General features: G+C 50.3%; 2 protein-coding genes across 5 annotated transcripts; both read right to left on the bottom strand.

Annotated features, from left to right (window-relative positions):
* Positions 1–870: 870 nt before the first annotated feature.
* Positions 871–3566, bottom strand: LOC136449422 (protein BZR1 homolog 2-like). The gene is made up of 2 exons (XM_066449450.1): positions 3082–3566; positions 871–2018 (listed from the first exon to the last, which is right to left on the bottom strand). The coding sequence occupies exons 1-2, from the start codon at positions 3331–3333 to the stop codon at positions 1233–1235; spliced, it is 1038 nt and encodes a 345-aa protein (XP_066305547.1). The 5' UTR covers positions 3334–3566; the 3' UTR covers positions 871–1232.
* A 3423-nt stretch (positions 3567–6989) lies between these two features.
* Positions 6990–13705, bottom strand: LOC136449421 (uncharacterized). Of its 4 annotated transcripts, none has more exons than XM_066449448.1 (4): positions 13352–13705; positions 8169–8286; positions 7701–8046; positions 6990–7425 (listed from the first exon to the last, which is right to left on the bottom strand). In XM_066449448.1, exons 1-3 carry the CDS (start codon positions 13693–13695, stop codon positions 7843–7845), a joined length of 666 nt encoding a protein of 221 aa, XP_066305545.1. In that variant the 5' UTR covers positions 13696–13705; the 3' UTR covers positions 6990–7425; positions 7701–7842. The 4 variants fall into 4 exon arrangements, with proteins under 4 accessions (XP_066305545.1, XP_066305546.1, XP_066305544.1 ...); XM_066449449.1 differs by having other exon boundaries at positions 7710–8046; XM_066449447.1 differs by lacking the exons at positions 6990–7425; positions 13352–13705 and adding an exon at positions 8959–11952 and having other exon boundaries at positions 8026–8046.
* Between the last annotated feature and the right edge of the window lie 5591 nt (positions 13706–19296).

Below are 19296 nucleotides of genomic sequence, written 5' to 3'. Positions count from 1 at the left end.
CTCACCTGTCTAGCCAAGAGCAAAGCAGGCTTGCTCACTCGCACACGGCCGGCTGAATTCCCGCGCAAGTTTGGCAACCAACTCTCCTTCTCTGTGTGCCTCCGGACCAGGGGTTGGTGACCAGGGCAGCTAGAGCTAGCTATCACGACGTGCATTTGATCGGGTCAAACAATCCGTGGTGTGGTGTGTAACAGCGCGTGGTCCGATCGTTTACCTTTATCCGCCAGCAGCAGTGGCACGTAAGTGTCACAATCAGCTCAGCTCATCCCGCGACAGGACACCACTTGGTCCTCGAGACGGCAACGGCAGCGAGCGAGCGTGTGTGGTGGACTGGTGGTGGCCTTGAACGCGTCGTCCCTCGTCCGGGTCCGGCCGCACGAGAGCAGGAAGTCCGGGGAAACGGGGATGGCGTCAGGACGGGGGGCGATTGCCGACCGCGGGGAGAGCCGCCATCACACAGTCGCTGACCCGGTACCATCGGTTCAGTTACTCCAGGCAGCGACGGGCCGACGGCGCACCAGCGGGAATAGTCAGGCAGGCAGGCAGGAGAGGGGGCAGACCGGGCACCCCTTTGCGAGTCACCGCCCCGGCGCCGGCCGACAGGCGGCAGTGCCCAGCGTCCCTGTTTGGCAACCACGCGGCACGCGGCGCCGTCTGTCGCCATCCCTGGGGTCGTCGCGGCCCGCATCGCCAGCACCGTCGCCCGCTGACCACGGCAAGCAGAAGCAGCGCGCGGCGCCACGCGACCAGGCTACGGTGGTCAAACAGCGAGCGTTGTGCCCGTGCTCACTGCCGACTGCGGTCAGCGCGCGTGCGTGCGTGCGTGCAACAATCGTGGCATGCATTGGCAGAAACACAAATGCCCCCGCTGGGCTATAAAACCTTCCCAGATCATTTCTGAATGATTTTCTGACATTAATTTACAGTTGTCACAACAACAGCACAGGGAGCTTATGCAACAGCCAACTTGAGACTGTCAGCTAGCTGAATACGGCTCCGGGCTACATTTTGAGCTAATTTTGCCCGAACCTATCAGTCTTTCACCTCTACTGCTCTCTCCATGCATAAATAACACCACAATTATCATCACAACAACAAGTGAATCTATCCAGGAGCCACATGATCGGCCTCCATCAGGAACTAAACAATAACAAGTACACTAAAAACAACAGCAGCAATTCCCCGTGTTAGCGGTGTTAAGCATCAGCATCAGCGCCCGACCGCCACCTGCCCTAGAGCTTCAGCGTCAGCTCCAGGTCGTCTGACCCCGAGTCCTCGTGGATCCGCTCGCCTTCCCACGCCCTCACCAGCCCAGCAGCCTGCTGAGCGCCGTTCGTGCTGCTACCGAACGCAAACTCGTCGGAGACCACATCCATCATGTGAACGTCTGAGTGCCGGGGCATGCCCGGGATCGCGGGGGAGCAAGTGCCGCTCTGCCCTGGCGTGCACATCCTCGACGACGAATTGCCGACCGGGATAGACTCTTTGAAGACGCTGAACGGATTGGTGGACACGAGGCTGAAGGTCGGGGAATTTGGGCTGGTCGATGATATTTGGATGCCGGCAAGCCATGCCGGGTCAGGAGCAATGGACCGCCCAGGACTGGGTGGGGTGGAGTTCACTATTGTGGGGCTGTTTGCACCGTGCCATGGAGGCTGGATAGTTGCTTCATCCCAGTCTGTCTTCATCCGAGGTGTTCGGGCTGATGGTGAGCTTAGAGGAGGGGTTACTGGAGCACTGATTGAGCCACCGTGGATCAACAGTGGTGGGAGAAGCGGGTGTTTCTTTGACGGAGTACCATTGGAGAATGTCTTAAGCCATGGTAGGATTGGATTGCCATCGATACCACCATTGACCATTTCGTTGGGAGGAAGGAAGGGGGAAGATGCACCGCTGGGGAATGAGGAGGAAGTAGGGCTTGCATTGTATGATGCTCGTGGACTGACTTGGTATGATGAACATGGGCTTGGTGACACAGAGCAACCGATATGATCCATGCGTTCCATGGGCTTGCTTCCCTGTGGGAGAAAAGAAAGACACGATTAGTTGCATTGTCACTAGAATCATTCGATTAACTAACAACAGAACCAATCCCCTAGAACTACTAGCAGAAATCCATGAATCTGTTATCATCAGCTATGTCCATTGCGTAATATGGGAACCAAAAAGCTCTTAATCTGTAAGTCAGAACAACATATAGTTGAGAATGGCAAATCTATACTATCTATAATAAAGTAGTACCCAAAACAGTTCAGTCAACGATCACACGTGCAACAGCTTGTGCAAGGCTCACACTGCAAATCATATTTTCCAGTCTCCTTAGCTGGAAGAGCATTAATACACGAGTGCCAAGCAAGTAAGAGATGCTCAACATTATGCCTCAGGACAGTCCACACACGATACACGACACAACAACCAGAGTAGCGACATGACTTGTGAGCTACTAATTTGAAGCAATGGAGCGGGCAATGGCAACTTGTTCTTGCATAGAATTGATTATCTAGGTGCATATCAATGCAAGAGCAGCCCCAACAACCAATCAACCAATTCGGTACCGAAACTAAACTCAGCAGATCGTCCTGCTGATCCGACGGGCGGAACAGGGCTGCAGGACCAACATGAGCGCTGCTGGGTCGGAGCAGTAGCAGAACTGGATGCCAGACTCCTTTCCAATTCCTGGAGAATTTGCAGCTACGCGAAGGGGATTCTCCACGAACGCGTCAATCACTCCACCCACCGCACACCACCCGTGCGCGGTCCAGGCTGGCATCCCGTACCTTTTGCCCATCGTCCACGTGCAACACCCACCCATCCACCCACCAAAAAAATGGAGGAGAAAAAATGAACAGCTAGCTAGCTACACACAGTTCACACCACCGTACAGCAGGCACCCAACCCGGCCACGGCGCACGCTGAGATGCGCCCGCTTCGGGATCGATTGAGTGGGGGGTCGAGAAGGGGAGGTCGCGAATCGGCGTGGGCTGTGGCTCGAGTACTGCGGGGACGACGGGGAGAGACGAGATCTGCCGGCGTGGCGAGCCGGGGGGAAGGACCAAGGAGCAGCGGCAGCGGCGGCTTTACCTTGCGGTAGGTGGTGCCGTCGGGCTCGACGACCCATCCGGCCTCGTTGCAGAGCGCCTTGAGCACCTCGTTGTTGTCGCAGTGCTTGGGCAGCTTGTACCCGCCGTGCGCGCGGAGGCCCGTGAAGATCTTGGCAGCGATCGCGCGGCGACGGCGCTCCCGGCGCTTGTTGTTCTCGCGCTCCCTCCACGTGGGCATCCGTCCCCCCGCGCCCGCCGCGCCCAGGCCGTCCCCGCCGGCACCACTCGCCATGCGACGCCCGCGCGAGCCGCGCTCAGCTCGGCTCGGCTCAAGGAGGGAGGAGGGGACAGGAGAGGGAGACCGGCCGGACCGCGTGCTCGTCTGGGTGCGGAGGAGCTGGGGAGCGAGCGAGCAAGGGAGGGAGGGGGCAGAAGCCGGAAGCGTGAGGCGAGAAGAGATCCCACGGAAAAGGCAACACGCCGCGCGAGGCGACCGAGGGAGACGGGGGTGGGACTGGGGCTGGGGGTGAGGGGAGCAGTGGCGTGAGCCTTGAAAGGCTCTCCGGTCCGGAGAGGCAGACGACAACGCCCCTCGACTTCCGGCATATCTCCGCGCATACCACTGCCAGTGCCAGTGCCAGCGCGCGTGGCCGTGCGGTAGGCGTGCGCCTGAAGCGATGCCCTCCGGTTCCGCGGCGGGGTCCGGGGGCAGAATGGGGAAACGGCCCTACCCGGCAGGCCACGAAGCGTGTCTCCGCCGCGCGGCTCGGTCCACGTCGAGCCGCGCTGCACGTGGGCGCCAGTGGGATGCGGGGCCCACATGGCGGCCGGAGGGGGCCGCACGGCGTGGGGGAGCAGTACGACCGAGCTGGCCCACCGCGGGGCGAGAGGGGATGGACGACGGAGGGGGACACGTGAGCGGGCCCACCGTTCGCTTTTACGGATCACGCCTTTATTTTCGTCTGTTTTTCTTTGCCATATAAAAATACGTAGATTTTTGCTATAAATATCTCTCTCTCTCTCTCATCAGTCACCCAGCGTCCTATTTTACTCCAAGAAATATAATCTCGTCTCGGCGTGCGGGCAGGGCGGCAGGCAGCGGCGGCCGCATGCCTGAACAGCAAGCGAGCGCGCGGGGCTGGACGGAGCGCGAGGACGAGGCCCCCCTGGCGGTCGACACGTGGGGGGGCGGGCGGGTCCCGGCGAGCAGCGACGGCAGAGAGCGTCTGGGCGTGTGGGAACGGGGGCTACCAGGGTCTCGCGTCTAGAACGGCGTGTGCGGCGCGGGTGGCGATTTCTTCTACGCGCGCCCAACGCAACGTGGAATGTCATAAAGGTCAGTCGTGGTGGTATTTATAATAATCCCAATAGATCGAAAACAATCTCTGAACTTGACTCCGGCACTCAGTGCACGAACGTGTGCCTTAGCAAAAGTGCATCTAATACAACATGTGTAAAAAAAAAAGAGAGGAGTGTTTGCTGCACAAAAATACTATTAGTAATACTGCTTTTTTTGTACTAGCAGTAGAAGTGAAAATCGACCAAATGACAGCAGAGCTTGAACCCGGCAGTGCTGCTAGAGTGGTCTTGGTACGCCCAGTCTAGCGCTGCTGTGGGGGCCTGGGTCTTGGGCTCGGCTGGGCCGTAGAAGTAGATCCGTAGTACTACGCACGCACGCGCACTGTGCCCTTGTCGCGGAACAGAGCGGCGCTGTTGGTATCTCGTCAGCGTGCGCGGGACCCACTGGGCCACTCCACTCCAATCGCGCTACGCTGGGGGGTGGGGTCAGGGTGGGTGGGTGACGACTGACGCCACGCCAGGAGGGGACAAACGCGGTAACGGGCGTGCGGACCGGTGGGTCACTGGGCTCGCAGCGCAGCGGCAGCATGCACGTGAGCGGCGGGGGCCGTCCCCATCCCATCGGTTCCGGTTCCGGTCCCGGTCAGGCCGGCGCACGGAGCCAGGCGGACGCCGCGGCGGCAGAGCACTGCTGCCTGCCAACGTGCTGCGTGTGCTGCCACCACGTGATCACGGAAACCTGAGGGCCCCACGTCGTCCTCCGAGCTCATCCTCATCCTCTGCGGCTCGTCCTGTGGCTGTGGCCTGCCCTACCAAGAGCTAGGACTGCTTGGAGCACCGAGAGTCAGAGCTGAGGCCCAAGAGAGACGACTGGCACTCCCTCCCTGCGGCCCTGCCCGTGCTGCCACTGGCCGGCCATTGTTGTGGAATCATGTGACGCCACGCCGGTCATGTCACTGGCCTCCCCCGCCAGTCCAGCGCCGTGGCGCAGGCGCTGCCGCGCGGCCTGCGGCGAGATGCCCTCCCTCGACCAGAGTCCACAGTGACAGTGCGCAGCGCACTGACGGGCAGGGCTGCTGCAGCCACAGCATGCCACCGTAGCAGAAGAGCCAGAGCCCAGAGCACTGCACGGGCGCCAGCTCCGTGAACGGATCTCCGGGATCGATTTTGAATTGTTTTTTTTTTTTCCTACTACCTCCGTACCTGTACTCGTACTCATGTTACGGCCCACGGAATGGAGTCCGCGTACCACCACCGGCAGTCAGTCTCCGGTCAGTGATACCCTGTTGGACCTGGACGCGTCGCCCTCATCAGCTGGGGATAGAAACTGGCCGGTCTGAAAACGAGCTGCTCCGCTCATCCAGCATCCACGCCAAGCAAGCACCACCAGTGTGGTGTCGTGCACTCTTCTTTCTTCAGGCTGAACGAGCCAGGCCATGCATGCTCGCGGAATGGGGTGTGGAAAGCATCCACGCGGGGAGAAAAATATATAAAAGAGGGTAGAAAAGCTTGAAAGTGACGGTGCATTTGCCTGGGAAAGGGCGTCAAACTTTCCATTGATTCGTTTACTACTCCTACTAGTATATTGACCGGTTGCTACCACGACACCACACGGGGTGGGGGCTCCATGCCAATTGGAGCTGCTGGAGCACGCCGACGGCGGTGCTCCCAAATACTCGTATAAAAACAATTTAATCAGCTCAGCCACACGCATTGCCTGCCGGCTAACCAAAAGTGTTTTCACTAGTACTGTATTACGGAGTAGTTTTATTACAGATACAGGCAGTATAAACAAACATCAAGCAAACGTCAAGGTAACTAATACAGATCGTGACAGAACACTCCTGCTAAAATTCTATTGTACTACCTGCAGGTCGGTAAACAACGTCACGTGGAGATCAGACAGATGCTGGAGTCTGGATGACCTGGGGCCCCGCCCGCGGTGGTGATTGCTGATCGGTGAAACACTGGACGTTTGCTTTTTCGCTCAGCTGATAAGTCACGACTGGAAGTACTGTTGGTTGATTTGTTATGAGAAAAAAAAATACTATTTATTGGTTGAAAAAGTACGACTTATAAGCCAAGCGAACAGGACACTTATCCCTACCTGCTCTATTCGTTTCTCTTATAATCCGTATTTTTTAACTTGATTTTTTAATTAAAATAGTATTTTTCTCCCATAACAAATCAATCGAATTAATATTTCGTTGTGTTTTTTCGGCTTAGCGAAGGGCCCATGCTTCGTCAGGGGAATATGCCTCTGCACCGGCGCGTGCCAATCACTCACTCACTTCGATTCCTGACACCAAAAGAGTACTAGTAACACGAGGAAACATCATACTACGATCTCTACGCCGTGGACCGTACAGTAGACATCAAATACTGAAAAATACCAACACCACGGCAGCGTTAAGGCCCCAGTGCCCCACTTGGTATGCGAAAAAGTTTCAGTATGTAAAATCAAATTGATCCCCAAAAAATTTCTTGCATGATTTCTACAAAACTATTGTGTTCCAAATGGGGTCATAAGACTTGCGTACTCCTGATAGTATAATAGCTATACTGTATACAAGATTCTCAAACAAACAAAAAAAAAAAAAACTGTACTGTATACAAGAAAATGAAGAACGAGTCACGTCACATATTAGGACACAGTATTCTTTTTCTTTTCTTCTGTCGTGTATAAAGTCACCGAAACAGTAAAATAGGCACGGTGACTTCCAACAGCAAGTAACGTTAAACAAGAATTATCATCGTCGATAAATAATTGTTGTCAAATATGTGATGCTTGAGAGACAAGCAACTTGACAAACACGCTGATCATCATCTACTAAGGGGAATGAACTAGTTATGTCATCAAATTGTTCCATCTTGAGGTCGACGTCAACGACCAGGGTTCCTATACATCGTTAGGCAATTCAATGCAGATGTAGCGAGGTTGTCGGGGCATCAAGCAAACATGAGACCTGATGCTTATCCAAGATTGCTGGACGTTAGCTGTGTCGTCAGTTTTCACTCCTCACGTCCTCGGAACACGGAGGCCAGATGCCATCTGACTGATGTGAGATCTCACAGCTTAACAGCGCTGCCAAAACAAACCAAAATGGTCAATTTAGTGCCATGTAATAAGTAAAAGCTCAAGGTTAAATTGCTGTATGTATCTCCTATTTGTTTGATTAAACCTGAATTCATGAAATTTGAATGAGATGGAGGCAGGAAACAATAACAGTACTACATTGTATGAATAAGAAAAGGCTACAGGGCGACAAGCATCTTATGTCTCTACATCCTCTATACTTCGTCTTCATATAGTTGCACAAAAGAAAACAAGAATCAGCTAAAAAAATCACTGGGGCTCACCACTCTAACCTTGACAGGGAGTGATTGCGATTGCAATGTCAAACATGGGACTCAACCATTTCCTCCAAATAAATGCTGACAGAACTCTATTAGAACTCGAAGGACAAGAAAACTGGCAGAGTTCTGCTCGGATGTACAGTAATTAACCGCTAAGATTTATGGTGTCCTTTAGCAGCTTGCAGACACTGGCTTTTAACTCAGCAGTAACCTGGAGTTGCTGCTCGCAAGCATCCAGTACAAACAAAGAAATAACTCTCATAGTATCTGATAGAATCACTTTATTATGCCTAGCCACTTCCTGGTTCACAAACTTGCACGAACTTCTGAGTTTACAAGAGCTGCATATCTGAAATGGGGACAAGATTAAAAAGTTAGCCTTGAGCATAAGAGCACCTTTTGTTTTTCTCTCCAAATATTATGTGTTAAGACGTAAGCCAACTACCCCACCATGCAACTATGTAAACTTACTTTTTCTTCCTGGAGGTTGAAGAAGGCTCTTAATCTTTTTGATGCGAAAACTGTTCTTCGCTCAACAGTGGGACACCCAAATAAGGCAACCTTCTTCAAATCACTCCCTGACAGCCATCTGCCAGCAATAGAGAAAATATTCAATACCACACATATTTAGTGACAAGCAATAGTTTTGAGATTTCCTTTCTTTTTCACTTTAGCTGATTGAAAATACTATGTTCATACGAACCCATACCCAGCTACAAAAACCTGGCCAGTCACATTGCAGAATTTCAATCCTTATGCAACTTTTCAAATCTAAGATGGGAATTTATTATTTACCAAGATCTGTTTTGCCCCAAGAATCATGACTTGGCAGTATCCAAAGGGTCATAGATTCAATGAAGCAGTTTATATAATACAGATGTATTATAAATAATTTGCTTAATAATTCATCCTGTACAATACAAATAAATTAAAGCTTCAACCACATGGAACTAAGAAGTGTAATAATCAGTTTTATGAAGAAGAAACATGAACATCTTCCAGGATACAAATGTTCAATAGAAGACAGATTTGGTGACACAATAGTTCTGTGACTTCCTTTCTCTTTCACTTTAGCTAATAGAGATTGTTAAGTTCATACAAAAGAAACACCTACATACCATGTTGTCACCGTCCTACTAGTCCGATCCAAAAACTGAAGTACAGATGCAACAATAGAAGTGTCTAGAAGCTACTAGAATGATCTGGATACAAGTTTTGGAACGGGGAAGAAGGGAAAAGGGTAGAATCGAGCAAAGCTCGCCTCGAGCCGCAGCCCGCTGTTCTTCGAGTTCTGGTCCTTCGACACTCCTTGCGGTGATGGTGGTAGTCCTTTTATGTTGGCTTGCTTTCCTCCTTGGAATACTGAGGAGCCCAGTCCTTATCTTCTCTCGGTCAGGTCCAGCCCATGTCCCTTGATCGGCCCAGCCCACGGTATCTCTACTAGTATCATGACATACTCCCCTCCTTGAAACACGGCTTGTCCCCAAGCCGTTGCAGCAAAACCTCTAACAAACTTCGAACCACCGGGATCCCATGTAACTCGCACACTCATAATGTTGAGAATAACTCTGCCATGGCACCAGTCATCATTGAGTTGTTTCAGATAACACAGGTATTGCCCATACTGAGACCCTTGCACTATGGCTTCATTGTCTTGCAGGAGTATTTGTTGGATGGATGCATTCAAGAAGCAAGTTGTTTCGCTGCCAATGTTCTCACATGGTATAAGAACCCAACTGCTCCAAAAATTAGAACTGTCTGTAATGCAGCATCTATTGGAATTTTTATACCACCAGCATGGGCTGCAGGTCTGCAAGAGAAATACCACAAGTCTGATGGTCAAGGTTAGCACCACATGGATCCCACAAAATCACTTGCCAATCCTTGATGATGCTAATCCAGAGCACGACAATCAACTTCTGATGCAACCACACTAGAAATTTCTGAAACTGAAACATACTGCTCTGACATTGTATATGAGTTGCTTGCTCACTGCTACTGAGTATGTCACTAACACATGGTGGCCATGGTTCTGGTATAGTTGGTGATGGCCATAGAGGCATCAGTAGCAAAGCAGCTCGAACATCTTCCTTAGTGTCAACCAATTCCAACAAGAGTGGTTGGTCATGCGTGAGAAATACAGAGTGCATGCCACCTGTTCTACAGGTTCTACAGGTAAAATACAGCAGCACTTTTGGCTTCACTGGCAGTACCTCACACACCAATATATATGACTGAAAATTCACAGGTAACAGCTGCAGATTAGTACCTCTGGATGCCTTCTTTAGTTGCACAGGTGGTGTCCCATTGTCGCGAAGTTCATTTCGAATTTCCTTCCAATGAATGCCAACCAGTTGCTGAATTTCACTGAAGCAAACCTGATTTAGATTGATGCTGTGAATCTGGCACCAGTCCAGTACATTTACGAGCCTCCAAGTCTGCACATATAGAGCTTTCTGTTCCTGAACATGCAAACTGAAGTACAACCTTCTCATTGCATCCAGATCTAGGAGCTGTGCAGACCACTTTAGAGATAACAGTACTAACAAAAAATGCCAACAGCCTGCTACACGAGTCAATACACATATGGAGTGAATATTAAGCCAGCACTCACACTTGTGATACTTGGAATCTGCACTCACTTCAATATAACTCAATGCATTAGCACAAGCTTTAGTTGGATAGCAACTGAAAGACGGCCAAGGCTGGAGCTCAACTTTCTGGTCTGTGACCTGCTTATGCCCATACAGTGCCCACGGTTTCAAGCATAAGACCGTCTTCTCATTTTGCCATTGCTTCTCATAAGCAAGTATCATATCCTCATTCTGCATTTGTTCCATCTGAATATCCCAATACAATGACAGGTACCATGCAGAACTGGACCAGTCCATGGTGATTTCTCTTTGCAAATTCAGAGCCATCATAGTAAACTGATTATAGGCAGCAACAAGATTGACAAATAACTCAGGCAACCAATTCAGCAAGTGCATCCCAAACTGAGCAACAGAGCAAGCAAGTAGTCCACACTAACATGCTCACTAGGGAAGCACCACACAATCCGCATACAAATCAACAACAACAACAACAACAACAAAGCCTTTAAGTCCCAAACAAGTTGGGGTAGGCTAGAGTTGAAACCCAGCAGAAGCAATCAAGGTTCAGGCACGTGAATAGCTGTTTTCCAAGCACTCCTATCTAAGGCTAAGTCTTTGGGTATATTCCATCCTTTCAAGTCTCCTTTTATTGCCTCTACCCAAGTCAACTTCGGTCTTCCTCTGCCTCTCTTCACGTTACTATCCTGGCTTAGGATTCCACTACGCACCGGTGCCTCTGGAGGTCTCCGTTGATACATCCCATATAATTGAAAACCCAGTTAAATTCCCAAGCTGCTGCAAATTTGTGTCACATGATAGGAGCATGTAACTCGCTCTATGTATCAAGGAAACAGAGTGTTCAAAAGATGGCCAAGGATTTGGTCATAGCTCAATGATACTATCCTCAACCTGGCTGCCCAAAATCTCCACTAACATAGGAGGTGGCCATGGCTGCTCTTGCCAGTCCTTAAAAACTCCAAATATTGACATTCCCAGGGCACCAAATGACAGCAGTTTCACATGCTCTACTAGCATCAGGATCCTTAGCAACTCAGATGTATTCTCCTCATGGTAAAGTGTACCCTTGATAGCAACAGCAGTCATGGAGAAAGCACACAGGCTGAGAGTTGTTACCTCGTCGCTGCCATGACCTTGCATCGAACACCTGGTGTGCATCACAGAGAGGAACTCGGTGATTGGGATGTGGACCTCGCTGACGTCACTGTCGCCCAGGGCGCGCTCGGCGCGGAGGAGCACGTGGAGGGAGCCGGCACCGGTCGCCGGGATGCGGAGCGTGGCGTTCCAGATCAGGTTACGGTCGTCGGTGCGGTCGGCCTGGACCCGCTTCCGCGACAGGGGGTCGCCCAAGAGCGACAGCATGGCGTAGACTTCCATCTTGGACAGCAAGTTCACATCCTTGAGGTCCTTGGTCGAGATCAACGTCAGCTCCAACGTCCGCGTCGTTGCCATGGCCGGGAGCTTGTCACCGAAGATGTGCTTGCCGATGGGGCGGCCGAGCACCTGGTTGGAGGTGGCGTGCAAGGGCACCGTGAAGAGGAAGCCCCGACCGTAGAGGATGTTGCGCGCGGTGGCGAGGACAAAGCGGTCGATGCAGGGAGTGACAGATGCAGAGTCCTGGTCAGCCACCACGATTGCAAGGGCTTTACCTAGAAGCATGTAGGAAGTATTTGAAAACAACATATGAGCAAATTTCACTTTTGATTCGTCTATTTAATTACATTGGATTATATGCTTAATCTAGTTGCTTGCAATATGTGATGGATAAGTCTGGTTGCTGTGGTCTTTGTGGGGCTGTTGAGGTCTTTGTGGGGCTGTGCTGGTCACATGGTCTTTGTGGCTGCATGGTCTGTTTTTTAGGACAGCATAGGACAACATCTTAGACTAGAGGACAGCATCTAGGACAGCATCTTAGACTAGCATCTAGAGGACAGCATCTTAGCATCTAGGACAGCATCTTAGACTAGCATCTTGGCATATGCTTGGCTGGCTAGCAGCCTATAAATATGTATCCCCAACCCCTCGGGTTGGTATGGCATTGAGAAATAAACCAAAAAATTGTCCCAACTCCTAGTGTCATCCTCTCTCGATGAGAGTAAGAATTATGCTACTACCAAGAGTGAGAATTCAGCGACTAACAATATGAAGCATCAGCTAATGGTAACAGAGATGTATCCAGAGCAACAAGTCGACACTTACAACTAATCCACTCAGCACATTCAAAGACAACATAACCCCGTTGATTGTTAAATGTGGTGTAGGAATTTGAAAAGAAAAAAAAAAACTCATCTCTTCCCCATGATCAATGCATAACCAACACACTAGAAGAAACACAAGAACTCAGGAGATACACTCAGTGCTTTTGAATTCAAATCTATGAGTGTAAAACATAAGCTACTTCCCACGACGGTGGAATTAACCAATACGGCGAATGTGCTATTCTAACATCGCCAACCAAATCAACAGCCCCTTTCGAGAAATTCTCCTTGGTTTCGCAATCCACATGAACAGGACAAATTAACTTTCAATCGCAGTTACTTGCATCGGTCTGGACCTAACTGGATCGTGAAAGAAATATCCTCCAGGAGACAAATTGCAAGGGCATTACTTGTAAGCATGTAGGAAGTATCTGAAAACAACAAATGAGCAAAGGTTTCCTTCGATTAGGTTATTTAACTACATTTTATTAAATGTTAGTCTAGTTGCTTGTGATTTGAAGTATCTGCTAACACTGAGCAACAAGTCAATACTTGCAACTAATAGACTTCACACATTCCATGACAACATGACCCCTATTGACTGCTGGAATGCCGTGTCAAAATCTAAAATCTCATCTCATCCTCGTCACTGATTCATAACCAACAAGTCTTGGCTTGGAATACTAGAAGAAACACTAGATAGAGCTCGTGAGATACATTCAGTGCCAATGATTTCAAATCTATGCATGTAAAACGATACACTCAGTGACAATGATTTCAAATCTATAAAACCCACTGAAACAATAAGCGCAGGAGCAACAAGAGGGTCGGTGGTGAGGCTCACTTGGCGACGGGCTGGTGGTCGTGCCCGAACCGCTCGGCGGCGGCCTTGACGGCGTCGGGGGAGGCGGCGTGCGGCGCCGCCGAGAGGTCGGGCCCCGGGAGGTAGCCCCCCTCGCGGAGCCGCCGCAGCAGCGCCCCCGCCTCCTCCTCCCACGGCTGCCTCGGCCTGGGCCTGGGCCTGGGCCCCCGCCGCGGCGCCTCGACGCCCGGGTCCGGCCGCGGTCGAGGCTTCGGGTTGCGGAACAGCGAGGAGAGCTTCGGCGGCGCCGCGGCGGCTGCGGCCGAGGAGGAGGTGGTGGTGGTGGTGGTGGTGGTGGAGAGCCGGCGAGCGGTGGAGAGCGCCATGGGTTTAGCCCTTTTTTAGTCGGAGAAATTTGGATTTTGGGTTACACGTTCGTTTTTATTTGATAAATAGTATTTAAATATAGACTAATTAGGCTCAAAACGTTCATCTCGCAATTTCCCACTAAACTGTGCAATTAGTTTTTCTTTTCGTCTATATTTAATACTCCATGCACGGACCGTAAATATTCGATGGGACAAGTACTATAGTAACTTTTTGAAAGTTAGGTAGGGTTCTTTGAAGTTCCGCGGATTAAGACGGGGAACGTCGACGCTCGACGGGCGACGGCTACTGGCGCCTAGGAACAGGCAAGACTCAAGAGGCGTAGTCGTGGGAAGCCGTCTTCAGAGGAGGGAACCGCTGTTTCACGGGCCCCACGTGGCAGTAGGTGCACAGTGAAGGAGACGCTCTCGGCTCTCCTCCCTGTTTCCGAGACCATCTTCTTTTCTTTTTTCTTTTTTTTTGAACTTGAGACCATCCTCACTTCCCCGTGAAGGCGTGATCTCACCGGTTGGCCAGGGAGTTGGTTAAAGGAACATCGATCTATGGCTACATTCTTGGACGTCCGATTCCGATTCCGATCCGAGGTTTGGAGTATATATTGTAAGCAATCAAGAAAGTTTTGAGTTATAATTTAGAACGGATGAAATATTAGAATTTTCATGTGAATTTCATGAGGCAAAACTATAAAATAATGACAGTGTAGCGAGCTTGACAACGATGACCATGACCCTTTTGATAACCGTATCTTTTTACAATTGTTATGGTACTCTTTGATATCTGTTTAGAGTGCTCAATTCTTCTATAATAAGCAAGTAGTGGGGTTTAGTTCTCGGCAAGGCTTGCCTTTCATTACCTATCGAGGATGGTGGATGTTTGGATGGCTTATTAAGGGTTTTGTTTGTTTGACCTTTAAGCTTAAATTTGCAGCTTCTTGTCGGCACACCAAACCCAAGAAAAGCTACTCTCAACGTGTTTTGTAACTTGTAGTTCATTTCCTCATAAGCCAACTTTTCAGCTTTTTCAAAGCCAACTCAACAACTAGGTTGTTTGTTTCAACTTCTGGCAAAAGCCTGAAACAACCCCAAAGCGTCTGGGGTCATATGTAGGCAAGCTTTTTCGATTGTTTTTTCTTGATACTACGAACTAGCTAGATTGACTCGCTGGGCCAAGCAAATTTTTTAGGGTCTTCTAAAAACCTAACGAACCTATTTAGCAGTGAGTTCACCTATGACCTACTACTTGGTTCTCTTACATAATTTCTTAATGTTTTTGTATAAGCTGGCTGTAAATTTATAGCCATTTTCTTTTCTCTCTCTTCCACCCAATATAGAGCCCACCTACAATCCTATACTTGCTCTAATGAACCTGCTCAAGGTTGCGACTCTAATGAACCAAAGGCCGTGTCCACTATCCAGTGAGAAAGAAGCGCAAAGCTGAAGGGGACGTTGAGGATGTGCTGGTTGAGCCAGGTAATGAGCAGAGGCGGCTGCTGGTGGGTGGTGGCCAAGTGGTGTACTACTCCACTGTCAGCTGGGCGACAGTGCCCTTCGCTGGCTGCTACTGCTTCTGGACTACTGGAGCACAGGTTCAGAACAAACCGATGGAGACATAGGAAATCACCACCACACCACACGTTTGTTTAACCTTAAGCGCCGACTGCAACGATGTGATGGCTACCCTATAGCAAGGCCTTGTTTAGATCGTAAGTTTTTTCACTCTTTCTTCATCACATCAAATCTTTGAACACATGTATGGAGTATTAAATGTAGATAAAAAAATAACTAATTACACAATTTGATTGTAAATTACGAGACAAATCTTTTGAACCTAGTTAGGCTATAATTGAATAATAATTATTTAATATAAACGAAAGTGCTACAATACTAAATACTAATTTCTAACCTCAATCTAAACCAGACCCAACATTCCGAATGGAAGCTTTTCATGTCCTACTAGTTGGAGTAGTAGGTAGGCGCTGTCGGCAGAGCCGCAGCGCAGAATGAGTCCATCTTCTCAAGCTCTCTCGTGGAACCAACCAGACAAGAAATTGAGCATGCTGCATCGTCAAGGCACAGCAACTGCTCGAGACTAGCGGCTTGTTCATTGGTTGGTTTTTGGGCTGGTTTAGACTGATTGGTACTGGTTTATTATAAGAGAAAAACACTGTTGGCTGACTAATTTGGGCTGGCCGAAACCAACAAACGAACCGGCCGTAGACGTCCACATCCCGTTCTGTAGGATGTTTTGACGAGGTACTCTGTTCATCCAAGATGCATGTTTGCTCTCAAAGGAAGAGCACGGTACAGTTTCATTTTTCTCGCGATTCAGACAAGCCGAAGCTAGCCACCGGAACCAGGCCTTCAGGGAAGACAGCTGCTGACTATGAGCTACTGGATGTGTTTTCAGTTTTAACAAATCACGGCGGCTAAGTGTTTTTTTTTTCTCGAATACGCAAAAGCTTTACGTATCATTGTATTAAGTAGAAGAATTTAGATAAACATACAACGCGCTTGTATCGAGCGCCGAAGAAGATCAATCTAACATAACCGTAGTTAGCAAGAGACATCTAGATTCGATATTACATTAAAGAAAACAACCAATACCGACACAACGGTGCGACCTAGGAGGTGGCCTTGCGTCTCTCGCGGCTGCCTAGACCGAACAATAGGGAAGAGCTCGTCCAACGCTTCGGCTTCGAACGCAGTCAGGTCGCCGCCGAAGAGCTTGTCATAGGCAGCCAGCTCCGACGCGGATGACGCTGATGGACCCTTGGTGAAGCCCATACGCAGCATGATCAGCACCTCACCTCGCTTGGAAGCAGGTACTCGAGAGAGGGGTTGCGCCGCCAACCGCCTGCTCCGTCACGGCATCACTGGCTTAGCAGGAGACTACTTTGAAGGCTCACGAATTAGTGGAGAGTCCCTCTTACGCGTCACTTCGTTGATGAAGCTATCAAGATGGTGTTTGGCGGAGTCGTCGTTGTCCTCGGTAGGGTGGGTATCCACCGACGGTGAAGTGGGAGGGCCAGCGTCCACTGTGAGGTTCGGTGAGTCTACTTCCCAGTGAATGGGGCGCGGAGGTGGTGTCCGCAACGCACAGGAGCCCACTGCCGCTGGGTCCTCATCCTCCGGCTAGGGGGCCATCACTGTCGGGGCCTCATCTTGTAGTTGGGGGGCCACCGGAGGTGACAACCGACGCTTAAGAGAAAGCCACGCGACGATCCGACTACTGACGAGCGAGGTTGTGAACTCCTCCAGCATCGGGTCCTCCGTGATGTCGCGACCATGTGTGGCGTCCGGGTACAACATCTGCGTCAACGGGTCAGGCTAGACACTGCCCGTCTTGCTGGATTATGTACTGGTAGTAAGAAATTAGGTTCCACCTACTAAAATTTAGTCCCCGTCACATCAAATATTTGACACATGTATGGAGTATTAAAAGAAGACTAATTATAAAACTAATTACACAGATTAAAATTAATTTACGAGATAAATCTATTAAGTCTAATTAGACTCATATTTAGTCTTTCTAATTAGTATCTTAATACCCGACGTGACATCTACTTACTTTAGCCATCGATCCGAAGACATCAGTTCATTCTACGTTGCTCCGTTGAAGAAACACATTAGCCCTGAACAATGCAACCATGTTTGTGCTGACACATGTTTCGATCCGTGATACTAGCTGTTTTGCTTCACGCCGTACTAACACCACCTAAGTCTAGGCCAGATAGATATGAGTAGGTCAATGCCATACACTACCATGTCGTCTAGCGAATCCAGTAGAATCAGGTACGTTGGTTGTAGCTGACTGTTGCCACCTCGGAGCACGGTTGTTTCCGGACGCACCAGCTAATAAACAGTGGCCCTGATCCATGGGTTAAAGCTAGTTTGGGCTAGTTGGAGCTCAACTAGCCCTAAAGTGGCCAAACAGAAGGGCTAGAGTGGGTTATTTGCAACTAGCCCACCCTAAAAAACTATCCCCCAAAGAGGTGATTATTTGGGCTAGTTGGGGCTATTTGAGGTGGGGTCCACTGTTTTCTCTCTACTTTCACCCGCACCAATGATTTGGAAAGCACATTTATTATCATTTTAACCCTTGTATCAAACATCTCTTAGGCTAGAGTTAGTTCAGGCTAGTCCTGAGCTAGAAACTAACTCTAACCTCTAGCTGTGCTAGAGTATCCAAACAGGGCCAGTGGCAAATGGGCAACTTGCAAGCAGCCAGGACGTTGCCAAGTGCTCGTCATAGGCTCATCGCAGCCAGCGGGTCCACGCCTGCGCCCAGACCCGGAACAACCCCCGGCGCTGCACCTGCAAGGCTGCAACTGCAGGAAAGGCCTGTGCCCGCGACCACGTACCAGTGATGCAGCTGCACGCAACCGGATCCTAGGGGTCAGTGCTAGCTGCATCCACAAACAGACGACGGTGCCAGCTTGACCGACGCTGAGTGGCTGACGCGAAATCGGCCAGGCCTCGCCCCGTAAGGCGCGGCAGCATGGGCGCGTTTGGGAGCGTGGCCCAATAGCCCGACTGCGCCGGTGGGCTGCAACTCCCGTGTTTAGGAGCCTTGGCCCGCTCAGCAGCCTAGACACCGGGGTGCAAAGCGGGCCCCTTCGTCCGGCTCCGGGAAGATTCGTTTCTCCGGGCGTGGCTACTAGCGGCACGAGGGCGGGCGATTTGGGGCGATTTCGGCGGCGGCGGCTGGCTCGCGCGGGAAGAGGGAAAGGTCCGCGTGCGCTCTCACCACCGGAGAAATCTTCCGTCTTTATAAGCGTCGCTTGCTGCTGCTTCTCCTTCCTTCCTCTCTGAGCTCTTCGTCTTCCTCTAGCCACGTGAGAGATCGGCGGTGGTGGTGAGCTGGCGTGCGTCGTGGCGGCGTCCTCCCCGACGGGCTTTGTCTCCGTTCCCCTGCCTTGGATTTGCTACGACGCGACGCCGCTCCGTCGACCGCGGGGACTCCATGGAGGCGGTCGTCTTCTTCCCTCTTCTTCTATGGGTGTGGTGGTGGTGAAGCTCTTCTTTCGGCCCGATCTGCTTCCTCTCTGACCGGATCTGCTTCATTTGCCTCGCTGGGTCTTGTTCTTTCTCCCGCTGCGCCGCTACTTTGCGCCGACACCGACGCCGACACCGAGGTGAAATCGACCCCAATCCTCCCTCCTTCACGGCGATGATGTTAGGGTTTCATATCCTAGTTGTTGTTCATGATTGGTTCATCTAATTTCAGTAGTACTTGGTGTTCCTCGATGGATTAGGGTTTGCTATCATAGTTCAGTGATGGTCGTCCTTACAGTCTTTCTTGCTTGCTACTATGATTTGCTTGTTCCTTGATGAGCTCTATATACCTGATGTGTTTCTTGCTGTTCATATGGTTTGTTTCTGTATTTTTATGATATGGTCGATGATGTTGTCCTGAGCACCTAGAGGCATGTACCTAAATGCAGCCGTGCTTTATTTGCTTACTGAATCATTATACAATCATGTTGAGGCCAGGCGGGGTATGATGATCTGAGTTTGTGTTACATTGTTATATGCATGTCGATGGATCCCTCTGTGAGTCGTGAGATGATTTGTAGGCAAGTAGCTGCCCTAGTTGTAGTC

Source organism: Miscanthus floridulus, chromosome 5, assembly GCF_019320115.1.
Source record: "Miscanthus floridulus cultivar M001 chromosome 5, ASM1932011v1, whole genome shotgun sequence".
In the NCBI taxonomy this organism is placed as follows: domain Eukaryota; kingdom Viridiplantae; phylum Streptophyta; class Magnoliopsida; order Poales; family Poaceae; genus Miscanthus; species Miscanthus floridulus.
This window is presented reverse-complemented; position numbering and strand designations above follow the sequence as displayed.

What these genes read in the sequence shown, in the direction of transcription:
- LOC136449421 (XM_066449447.1), bottom strand. Translation starts at nt 10,687, where the DNA reads ATGCACTTGCTGAATTGGTTGCCTGAGTTATTTGTCAATCTTGTTGCT.
- LOC136449422 (XM_066449450.1), bottom strand. Translation starts at nt 3,333, where the DNA reads ATGGCGAGTGGTGCCGGCGGGGACGGCCTGGGCGCGGCGGGCGCGGGG. An exon ending in ACGGCACCACCTACCGCAAG is followed by an intron (nt 2,019 to 3,081) that starts GTAAAGCCGCCG and finishes TTTCTCCCACAG; the next exon opens with GGAAGCAAGCCCATGGAACG.